The sequence below is a fragment of the Vicia villosa genome, unplaced genomic scaffold, assembly GCF_029867415.1.
Source record: "Vicia villosa cultivar HV-30 ecotype Madison, WI unplaced genomic scaffold, Vvil1.0 ctg.005244F_1_1, whole genome shotgun sequence".
NCBI classification, from domain to species: Eukaryota; Viridiplantae; Streptophyta; class Magnoliopsida; order Fabales; family Fabaceae; genus Vicia; species Vicia villosa.
This window is the reverse complement of record NW_026706595.1, coordinates 82,647-94,938: the sequence shown is the minus strand read 5'-3', so window position 1 is coordinate 94,938 and position 12,292 is coordinate 82,647. Positions and strand designations below refer to the sequence as shown.

The following is a 12,292-nucleotide window of genomic DNA, read 5'->3' as shown; positions in this document are numbered from 1 at the left end:
GTTTCTCAATCACTTGGTGGGAGAGAAATGAGTGGGATTCATTCCCTAATCTATTTCTCGGTCACTATATAATGGTAGAGAAATGAGTGGGATTCATTCCCTAATCTGTTTCTCGATCATTATACATTTTTATGTGATTCAAATCGCAAATTAATTCCCTTTATAAAATACCCAACCAAAAACACTTAAAACACCTAATAAAGGCTCAAATTAAAACAAAGTGACGAAGTGGTGCGAAACCTTGTATTGGGTTTTGTTCATCAGGTAGTTACATAAAAAACACAAACCCAATTTCTCTTCTCTTAAGAACAAGTTAAGTCCAGTCCAAAACTAGGCGTATAAGTCTCCAAAGGTCGAGCATCGTGGATTGTGACCTTAACCTCTGTTCAACAAAAAAAACAAAACAAATGGAAATTATGGAGCCGAACTACGGTTGCTCTGATTCCTTGTAAGGGATACGTAGGCATTGGGTCGCGGGGCCTAAGCGAGCACACTTGTAAATAATCCTTCTTTTCCCTGTGTTTCTTTTGCATTAATTCACATTTAGGTTTATACATAGATATACACCCTTTAGATAGAAACAAATATAGGTGGATACCATCGAGTACGATGGGCGTGAGGGGTGCTAGCACCTTCCCCTTGCGTAACCGACTCCCGTACCCTGTTCTCTGGTCGAAAGACCTTGTTCTTATTCTGAGTTAGGTTTTCTGGTATTCCTTTCCATCGATGGGATAAATATATTAGTGGCGACTCTGATCCATTTTTCGCGGTAGCGACAGCTGGCGACTCTGCTGGGGATGTTTGTAGACTTGTGCTGGTCCATTCTTAGCAAGTCGATCCTAGCCTTTGTTTATTTCGTTTATTGGGTGTTTCTTTGTTTATTTATATGTTTGCATCCTGTATATTTATGCTTGCATATCATGTTTATTTCTTGCTTGCATATCATGTTTACTTTCCGCATGCATCTGGACTATATTATGGGTCCCCGTGGGGGCCACATATTTTCTTTGTTTACAGGTTGGGTGGGATGATTCTATGAGGTAAAAGGCCCAATACCCAGGCTATGTGTGAACCATAGGAACACTAGGATAGAGTGGGAGCATGGTTTGTCTCGAGCTGTACGTCTCGAGATGGATTATGTGACTACGAGCAGAGTAGTGGTTTCAAATGGAGGTATTATCGTCACCCACATCCGCGCTGTGAAGATGCTTACCTTCGGGCAGACCGTATACTGTGTTTCACGACCTTACCCTGGCCTAGATTCACCTGTGAGTGGGGAGGGATATACATGACAGGTACCGTTGGTGACTATTTTGTTCTGATGGTGACTACTGTTCTTATGGTTCTGTGGTACCTACGTCGAACCTTTGATCCTGTGACGTCCGATCTTGTTCAGAAGCAACATACACTTCTCCTATATGGGGAGAGGCCTTCATTGCATCATACTCATCATAGCATGTTTAATTTCAAAAAACGAAAAAAAAACGAAAAAAAAAGAAAAAAAAAGAAAAAGAAAAAAAAAAGAAGATGGAAAAAGAGATTAATCTTCATATGCATGCCATTTTTCAGGGTATCCAAAGTCAACACTTCTCATCAAGAATGGCTAACAGTGTGACCGTCAACAAAGCGTCTACGAAGTGTACCTTCACTTGCAGTTTCTTTCATGAGGATGCAACACCTTTGGTTCAGTTGAGCGCCCTAGTTACTAGCCACAATCTGGATGAGTTCAGAAAGACTTATGGCCACATTCTGCTTATGTTGACTACTCGTATTGATGAGTGGGGTCTCTATACTCTTCTTCAGTTCTATGATTCTGAGTTGCGTTGCTTCACCTTTCTAGACTACCAACTGGCTCCCACCCTTGAAGAGTATGCTGACATTCTCAAGATTAATGTTCAACGTAAAATCCCTTTTGTATGCGTACCTGAGAAGCCAAAAATGGATCGCATTGCTGGTGCTCTTTATTTGAGCATGAAGGATGTTACGGATAACTGGAAGCCTAATGGTGGAACTCATGGATTCTATGTAAGATTTCTGATGAAGAAGGCTGAAGCCCTTGCTGTTGAGGAAAAATGGAAAGAATTCAATGCTCTCCTGGCCGTCATGATCTATGGGTTAGTGTTGATTCCGAATATTCCGAACTTTGTCGATCTTACTGCTATCTGTCTCTTTATGGATCAAAATCCTGTGCCCACTCTATTGGCCGACACTTATTATGCCGTCCACTCTAGGTATGGGAAGAAAGGATCAGTTGGGGGTTGTTTACCACTACTATACGAATGGTTTTCTTCACATTTGCCTAAAAGCGGAGCGTTTGTCACCACAAAAGACTCACAGAAATGGCCTCAAAGGATCATGGGGCTTACTGCAAACGACATCGTCTGGTGTCACATCGGAATGGACATAGAGGAAGTTATAACTAGTTGTGGCAGTTTTGACAACGTTCCCCTCATAGGAACGAGAGGTGTTATCAATTATAACCCGAGGCTTGCGTTACGCCAGTTGGGATTCGTGCTTAAAGACAAGCCTTTGGACAAAGAGATATTCGAATCTGTTTGCTTTGAGAAGGGAACTGATCCAGAGGGTTTGGAAAAAGTAAGAAGTGCCTGGAATAGCATCCATAGAGATGATCATACTTCTCTAGGTGAGAAGAACGCCGTTGCCAAACAAGCCTATACAGATTGGGTCAAAGATAGAGTTAAAGATCGCCTGTTGCCTTTCCCGAAGGTTAACACTGCCACTATGCCTATTGAGAATTGCATCCAAGTGGATATGGAAAGCACCCAATTGCATGAAAAGAGGTCAGACACGCAACTAAAACATTATCTTGTGGACCAGAAAAGGGTTGAGTTGACACACGAAATCGAGATGCTGAAAGGGGGATCTTCCAGAGTTCGAAAGATGACTAGAACTGAAAAAGGTGAAAGAGCTACTACTGTTGTTGTCGAGGATCACAAGAAGGTCATAAAAAAGGCAATAGAAGAGGCAGAAAAGAAACTCAATCGAGAGTACAGAGAAGACTTGAAGGCTTATAAACTCAAGATAGAAAAGGAGGCTAGAACTGAAGTGAAGAGTCTGAAAAAGAAACTAGAAGAAGAAACTACTCAAAGGATGGCAGTTGAGATTCAACTTAAGGGTAGCCACCTCCGCACCTCTCTTGTAATAGAAGAGAATGCGAAACTCAGAAACCAGATAGCAGAAATGGGAAGTACGTCTGAGAAAGATTCCCTCCCTGACGGCAAAGGATGTGATACCCTGGTAGCCCACTGTGAGAAGTTAGATAGCCAGTTATTTCGAAAGGATGTAGTAATTCAGAGTCTCCTCAAAGGAAGAGATCGAGAGGTAACCAAGAAACTATTCAACGAAACCAAGAAGTGGAGTGATGAACACTCCAGACAAGGAGGGCCTCTATTTTATATTCAGATGGATTGATGTTTGAGTCTGTATGTCTCGACCACCACCAGACTTGTTGGATGGGGTCTTTTATTTCCCTTGTTGAACTATCTTGTTGATGTATGGCTTTGCCCAAGTTTAAATTTCTGTTATGAATGAAAAAGAACTAGTTCCCCTGTTTCTCTTGATGCTTATCCTTTGTCACATTGTTAAGCATTCTTGATTAATATTAAATTTTTGGATACTCTGAAAATGGCACCTCACATCATATGCACACATGTACTTCATACACATCATGCAGAAACAGGTACATCAGATGGTGTTCTTATTTGACTGATCAGGTTTTCTCTTTCAGCAATTGCACCTCCACCTACACATCGCTACTACACAAGAGCTAATCAATCACTGCAAATGGATCAGTTAAGGGATGATCTTATCCAGATGAGAGCTCAGGTTACTTCTCAGATGGCCCAGTTCATGGAGGTCATGCAAGGCATGGTTGATCGCTAAGAAGAGCTCAAAATCCGAATGGACACAGTTGCCCAGGTTGTTGCGAACCCCCCGCAAAGAAATTCTGCTGATATCCGTGTCAATGGTGAACCTGTGAACGGAGGACCTGGTGTAATTCTTCCTGCTGCCAATCAAGGTAATCCTCGTGGGCCTCCTCAACCTACTCTTGAAGGACAACCTACACAGCAAATCAGAAGGACCGCTGTTATCCCCGTGTTGGAAGAGGACCGACACGAGGATTTGTTTCCTGAAAGTGAGTGGGGACTACCACATGATGCTGGAAGGATGTTCAGAGGTCTGGAGGAAAGGATGAGGGCCATGGAAGGCCAAGGACTGGGGATGGATATCAGTGACTTGGGTTTAGTTCCTGGCGTCCGTGTGCCATCGAAGTTCAAGGTATCTGATTTTGAGAAATACAAGGGGAATACTTGTCCTAAGACACATGTCCGAGCTTACTATCGCAAAATGCATGTGTACTCTGAGGATGAAGGGTTGCTGATGCATTTCTTCCAAGATAGCCTGACTGGGGCATCCTTGGAATGGTACATGAGATTGGAGAGGGCTAACATCCGAAGTTGGAGGGACTTAGTTGAGGCCTTCATAAAGCAATATCAGTATAATGTTGACATGGCACCAAATCGCACTCAGTTACAGAATCTAGCCCAGAAAGCTAATGAGTCCTTCAAAGAATATGCGCAGAAATGGCGCGAGTTGGCTGCTAGAGTTCAACCACCTATGCTGGAAAGAGAGGTGATGGATATATTCACCAATACTCTAGAGGGTCAATATTACTCCGCCTGCTCTGCATCCTCAAGCTTCGCCGATTTGGTCATGATTGGTGAACGTATTGAAAGTGGTATTAAGGCTGGTAGAATACAGAATCCAACTGTTGCCAATTCTTCCTCGGGGGCTGGTGGAAAGAAGCTATACAATGGATTTGCCAAGAAAAGAGAGGGCGAGACTAGTGCTGCTTACTATGGACAAGGCAAGGGACATGCTTATCAACAAGTAGCCGCTGTGACTATACCAAATGCACCTTTTCAGCAATATCAACAACGAGGGTATAATCCACGTCAATATCAACCAAAAACGCCTGAGAGGGTTTTTGATCCGATCCCGATGACATATGCACAAGTATTGCCATACCTCCTCGATTTGAAGTTAATCCAATTGAGGACTCTAGCCACTCTTGCTAAGTTGCTTGCTAATTGGGATGCCAATGCAAGATGTGAATTCCACTCTGGGGCACCTGGACATAGCATTGAAAACTGTAAAGCGTTGAAGCATCCGGTTCAAAATCTTCTCGACTCCAAGGCCATTGAGTTTACTCCTACTCAAGGACCTAATGTTGTTCAGAATCCTATGCCTCCCCATGGAGCTCACGCTGCAAATGCCATCGAGTTTGCTGAAGACACTCGCTTGGTCAAGGATGTGATCGAATTGGGCTCTCTGTTGCCATTATTGAAGAAGGAGTTATTGAGGATGGGTCTATACTCTAGTTGTGGAAAATTCTGTACTGATTGCATGGCCGTTTCCTCAGTTTGTGATAAGGTGAAAAATGGGGTTCAACAATTGATAGATAGTGGGTATCTACAGTTTGAGCGTGTGCGACGTCCTGAAAAGGTTGAAAACGAAATTAATGTGGCATCCATTCCGTATACTCCTGCCAAGATTCCAATTCCTGCCAGAGCACCTCCTCTGGTTATTACATTGCCTGTTCCCATCCCGTATACTAGTGAAAGAGCAATCCCATGGAATTATGGGGGAGAAGTGTTCTACCAAGGGGCCAAATATGAGATTAAAATGCCAGTTGAGAAAGAAGATGTGGATAATGTTGTTGGCATTGGAAGAATGACAAGGAGTGGTCGTATTTTCAATCCTCCTCAAAATACTCGCGATGATGGTACATAAGCTCTAGCTTAAGCTAAAGGGAAAAGAGTGGTAGAAGATGCAGTGGATCAGGGGCAAAGCTCTAATTCCGAAGATACTGTGGCCAAGGAGATGGAAGAGTTCTTAAAGATCATCAAGAAAAGTGAGTATAAAGTGGTTGACCAACTGAGTCAAACTCAATCAAAGATTTCGATTTTGCAGTTGCTCTTGTGTTCGGAGACACATTGAAATGCTTTGTTGAGACTTCTAAGTGCTGCCTTTGTCCCTCCGGAGATCTCAGTGAATCAACTTGAAGGAGTGGTGTCAAACATCAACGCTGGTAATGGTTTGGGATTCACTGATGCAGACTTGCCTTCCGAAGGCAGAAAGGGACTATGTTATCACGTGTTCTCGTGGATACTGGATCTTCTTTAAATGTATTACCGAAGTCGTCTTTGATGAGGCTAGATTATTCCGGCGTTGAGATAAGGCCGAGCGAATTGATGGTGAGAGCCTTTGATGGCTCAAAGAGATCAGTGTTTGGGGAGGTTGACTTGCCGATAATGATAGGCCCTCGGCTCTTCACTATTACTTTCTTCGTGATGGATATCCACCCGTCCTACAGTTGTCTCCTAGGACGCCCATGGATCCATGCTGCTGGGGCCGTGACTTCCACATTACATCAGAAACTCAAATTCGCAACTCAAGGAAAGATAGTCACAATATGTGGGGAAGAAGAACACGTGGTAAGTCATTTTGCGTCCTTCAGGTATATCGAGGTGGAAGGAGAGGTCCACGAGACACCTTGCCAGGCCTTTGAGGCTGTCCAAACTATCAAGATCCCTTATGTTGAAAATAAGAAGTTGGAGGCTCCCATGTCTTCACTAAAGGAAGCTAAAGCTGTGGTTGAATCTGGTCATCCTGAAGGATGGGGCCGAGTCTTGGATTTACCAATCAAGCAGGATAAATGTGGGATTGGATATTAGTTGGTTCAGAGTTCATCTAATGGGGCCCCCAAGAAGCTGTTTTTGGTTACTCGCAGGATCGACTAGATTGATCCTAGGACATAGTCAAACAAATATCTTTTGAAATGATTCGATTCATGTTTGCCTGTTGTGACTTCGAGAAAACTTGTTTTGTGATTTGATCTTATGAATGTTCACTTGAAACAATACTGGTTATACAAGTTAATAAAACTTTCGAAGAAACATAAATAAAAGTATGTAAATTGCAGAAAAAGTAAAGTGCAGAAATATAACATGCAGTAATGTAAAATGCAGGAATGTAAAGTGCTTCAAAATGAAAGTTTAGACGCAATGAAAGAAATGCAGGAAGATAAGTAACGGAAAGTAAATGAAAGCAGTAATAATGAAAAGATACTTGAATAAAGGAAAATACAAATGTATATAAATTGATGTTGGTGTCATACGTACATTTCTCAGCGAACTCGTTCTCTAAACACTTGATACTTGAGTGATTTGTGAGTGATTTGTACAAAATGAACACCCGGAATCCTAACATTAAGACCCTTATTTATACTAAATTCGACCCTAACGGTCCTATACTAATCTAATGCCACGTTGCCCATAAGAATCCCTGGGATGCCATCTGTCTTTGTGCGGTTACACAAACTACTTCGAAATTCAAATCATCCCGCCTGAATCCTCTTTCGACGCATGGCAACGTGACCAGAATCGAGAATGTCACGAAGATACGTTCAGCCTCAGTACTTTACGTATTTCGCAAAAACGTTTAAGTCTTCTAAAGATAATCCTCTTCGAATTAGCTCCAAGTCTAACCATCTTTTACTTCAACTCAAACCAACATTCTCGAAACATGGCCATCAGTAGCCATTTTTAATCTCAGAAATGGTCATCAGTAACCATCTTCCTTCGAATTGTAACTCTTCAAAGGATATTCTTTCTAAACGAAATCTTCAGCCAACAAATTGCCCCCAATAAATGCCTGTTTCGAAAGCGAGAGAAATAGGCGTTTTTTGTTATAATGAGATTTCGTTTTACTCACTTCTAAGAGTTCCAAGACAACTGACTAACGTCATAATCATTTATGGCTCCACTTTCCAAACATCTCGTCATTTTCAAAGATGTCCTCTCAGAACTTACATTCCCACGTTCTGTCATTACCTCATGATCATTACTCCTATATACTAGGAGTAAGGCTAATAATTATTCGACCGCCGTTGGATTAAATCAACATCTGCCGCGTGTCTTTGACTTTTACCCAAAGGATTTGAAAGGTTTTCCGTTAAACCTTTAAATACTTGAACTTCTACCCTCACATAACTTCCACTTCTATTCTCTTTATCCTCAACACGGAAGAAAAAAATCTTCTTTGGCCTCGTTTAACCTATTCCTCAAATCAAATTTACCCATGGCGTCTTCTTCAAATGCTCTTCAACCCATTCAGAAACTTCAAAATCCTACGCAGATAAAGAATCAAGCACATATTCCAGACCCAAATGACGTAGAGGCGCGCGCTATCTACGCTTCTCAGGTAATCATCCTTTTTGAACTTTCTGGAAAAACTCATGCTTTCATGGGTCCACTACCAGGAGGAAATAACCCCTCTTTGAGTAAATTCTTCCCTGCTTATTACAAAACTAGGCCCTTAGTTAGCAAGAATAAGATAGATGATGAAGGTCACCCAGTCTCAGCTAACCCTGATAGCCCAAAAGAAACCTCAACTGAAACTCCTTTGGTCTTAGAGAAAATTAGGTTAAACTATGTAACCAATTTTGTGAAAGTCTTTAGGTCAATCCCTTTAGCAAAGGATCCTGAACTATATTACGCTTGGCTAGCGAAGGTGGAAAAACAAAAGGCTTCTTTCTGGAAACAATTAGGGATTTATGACTTAATCTAGTTATCCAAAACAGGTTTAGAATATAACCAAACCATGTTAGTAGCGTCAGTTTACTTCTGGGATGCTTCTCACAATACCTTCCACCTTCCATGCGGGATGGTCACCCCTACCCTCTTCGATGTAGCTGCTATCACAGGGCTTCGACCAACTGGAGAAACCTTCGACCCCAATTTCATGGATACTGACACCATTCAATTTAACGAAGCAACAGTCACTTATACTGCCTTCATTCAGCAATACCACAACGAAACGGACCCAGACGTTTCTGACGAAGAACACATAGCATTTCTAGCACTTTGGCTCTCGAGATGCGTCTTTTGCTCTAGGTCCATACAAGTAGTAAAGAGATACCTTTGCAGGGCTAACCAGTTAAATGCTGGGAAAAAGTTAAACCTAAGCCAGTTAATTCTAGGATTTCTCTATGAGAATCTTGGTGAAGCAACAGACCTGGTTAAGAACTACAAAACATAATCTCTTCTTTTCGCTGGTCCTTTCTGGTTTGCAACTATGGCTTAATGCCACTTTTGAGGCTCACCTCCCATATAAAAGTGTTGTGGATGAAGGAAGTGCAGCTATAAAGAATCGAACAGTGGAAGGAACCAGATTAGCTTACCTAACTCCAAAGGAAGAAATTGGCAAACTTCGTGAAACCTTTCTGGCATTCATAATGATGTTCGCTAAACGTTATCAGTTCACTCCTTCGATGGCTCCATTCGTACAACGTAAGGTGGTTCCCGAATGGTTTACTCGAGAGTTTCCAGCAACTTCTCCTGATCAACAAGCTGAATCTACGACCATCTGGGAAGCTTTCCTCACCCCAAAGCTGTTATATCACCGACTTCGATCTTCAAAAAGTCACTGCTGTCTCCTTTGCTATCAACCAAATCTGGTTTCAAGACAATTTGGGTTGGTTTAACTCAAACCAAAGTGTTTGTATGACAAAAGGAACCACATGTGTCTACACACTTCGCATCTGGAAGAAGATGAATATGAATCAAAAATCTCCCGATATGTTGGCATTACCACTTTGTCCCCCGTTTCTTTCGAGCCTGCTTTTTATTCTACCATAGATTTTCATCAATGGTGGACAGAGTATTATTATACACAAATCTTCGATGCTGAAAGCCTTACTCGGGAACTAACTGAAGCTTTTGTTGATGTGCAGGAAAATTTCCATAAAGGTACTTCGACTCATATTAAAGAAATCCAAGCATTTCAAAAGTTCTTTGAAACTATCTACAGGCCTGATGACCTTAGTCGGACCGTTCGTGAAGCTGCGGTCACTTTACGTGAAAAGTTTTCTGCTAAACTGGATAAGTTGAAATTGCCCACGTCTGTTCGACCTGAACTACGTTATAAAGTGGCTTTCGAACTTCATCCTCCAAAATTTCCTCCACTACCTAGTGCTGATTTCGGTGTGGCTTTAAGCCATCCTTTTCCTGACTGGTTTGTGTGTGGGAATCCCATAAAAATTATTCAGGAACAATCTAAAAAACACGCTGAACGAGTGGTCCCGACTAAGCATACCTTGGATACTTTCAAAGGACATCTTCATATAGGTCTTGAGCACGTTCGCGTCTTGACTCCAATACCCGAAGGTTGGGGTTTTGACAATCTTTTGACAGATGAACTTTCTGCCCTTTTTTTTTCATTTTGATCGATTCTAACTGTCCATCGCAGGTGTTTATCAACACAAATCTCATGTGCTTTCTCCTGTTCTCGAAGACACTCAACCTCTTGCAACTATCATTCCGACTGCGTCTGCTGAAGAAAGCCATTCAAATGATGAGTCTCCACCCATTCATCAAGATGAAAATATGAAGGAGAACCCGCAATGTTCGAATAGTGGTAACACAGCTGGACAATCAACTGGCAGTGAAGACACTATATCTGAACAAGATGCTCCAGAAGAAACTTCCAAACTGCCTACACCTGGTTCTCATGAAACTTCGAACCTTGGGACTACAGTCACTCCTGTGACTACTTCGAAGCAGGCCCCTGCGATGCTTATTCCCTCAGAACTAGAGCAACTCAAGAAAACTGATCATGTGAGCTTCTTCAAGACCATGATGAGTGTTGATAGCGCTTCGCCCCTTGGGCTTGGAACCCCCTCTAATGTCTTGGCAGGTGCCGGTGACAAGGATGATATTCCTAAACTCCTTCGTCAGATAAGGGAGAGGTTCTTTGAAACCAACCTCGTCGAAGCTCTCAGGAAGGATTCCACTAAAAATTATGGTCTAAACAACCTTCTGAAGAAAGTGGACTTACTTCTTGTTCCAGTGGAAGTCTTATAAGTATTTGTTTTATTGAGTTCTCTGATTGAAGAACTCCAATCTAATCTCCTTCGAAAACGGGATATTGACGGACAACTCACAGTAAAAGTGACATCTCACAGTTCTTCATGGGAAGCTGCTAACAATGCAACAAAGAAGGCTGACACCCACAAGTTGGAGCGTTCGAAGAACCAGCAAGAATATGAAGATTGTGAGGCGAATATCAAATCCTGGAAACAAGAAATTGAGCAACTCAAAGGGAAGATAAAGGATGCCCAGTCTCGTCAGGTAGAAATCCAAAAAACCAATCAAGATGAATTAACTGAAGTGGCGTAGTCGGGGATTCGACACTTCGAGACGGCACAGAAGCTAGTGCCAGAGATCGAAGAACTGAAAAGACAACAGGCATTGATCGAACGTCATATGTCCTTATGGGAGACTCAGTATTCGAAGATAAAAGATAATCTTCCCAAAGATTTTAATTAACCACTTTGGACCTTAGACTATTCTTCTTGTATTCCGTACTTAGTTTATTTTGTAATCGAACTTCCTCCAAAATCTATATGCAATTTTATCTTTCGCACATCTAATTTTGCAGTTGTCATGAGTAACATTTTAGCAGTTCCTAACAATTGCCAAAAATCACTTTATTATCAAAATGATTTTAATAATGCACCCATGTGACATGATTACCCTTCGTAGCCTCTTAACCCTAGACTTGACGTTTCCACTTCCCTTAGCCGTAACCATCATTAAATGATGACATCACCTTTTTCAAAACGTCTACTTGAGACGTGCGTGCATCAGTTTTCAATCATGATTACTTTTCAACTTCCAAGGCGGGAAACGGCGGAGGCCATAACTTCTCTTGGGGATACCAAACGTAGTCCAATCAATAGTCAAGAAATAAACCGTTCCTTCTGCCAACATAGTCTATATAAGGCGTTAGCGTTCTACTCCTTTCTTCACACTTTCACTAAACTCTTATCAAAATTCTTTCTTCCCCTCACACTTTTTCAAATATAGAATTTAATAAACCTCTTTGTATTCTTTCTCTCAAAAATGGCGCAACCCTTGACCTTCAACACCATCAAAGCCTGTATCAAAAAAGAGTTCAAACTTTCTGAGGAAGAGTTTGAAGGAAATCACATCAGCTTCAGCGCACTCTTTGCTAACAAACATCTTCAGTTCTATCCTGAAATCCTGGAGGGATCTGTTTATCCCAACATGTTAGCAGATTTCTGGTTGTTTGCGTCTCTGCGCATAGATCCGGAAGGGAGGACCACTATCGTATCTGAGGTTCGAAGGGCTCACATTACCATCACTCCTTCCACCATCTCTGACTTGCTGAGATGTGAAAATTTTGG

At 41.8% G+C, this 12,292-nt stretch overlaps 1 protein-coding gene across 1 annotated transcript; it reads left to right on the top strand.

The window, feature by feature from the left end:
- Positions 1-3,921: 3,921 nt before the first annotated feature.
- On the top strand, positions 3,922-5,814 carry LOC131642543 (uncharacterized). The gene has a single exon (XM_058912784.1). It carries the CDS (start codon positions 3,922-3,924, stop codon positions 5,812-5,814), a length of 1,893 nt encoding a protein of 630 aa, XP_058768767.1.
- The last annotated feature ends 6,478 nt before the right edge of the window (positions 5,815-12,292 follow it).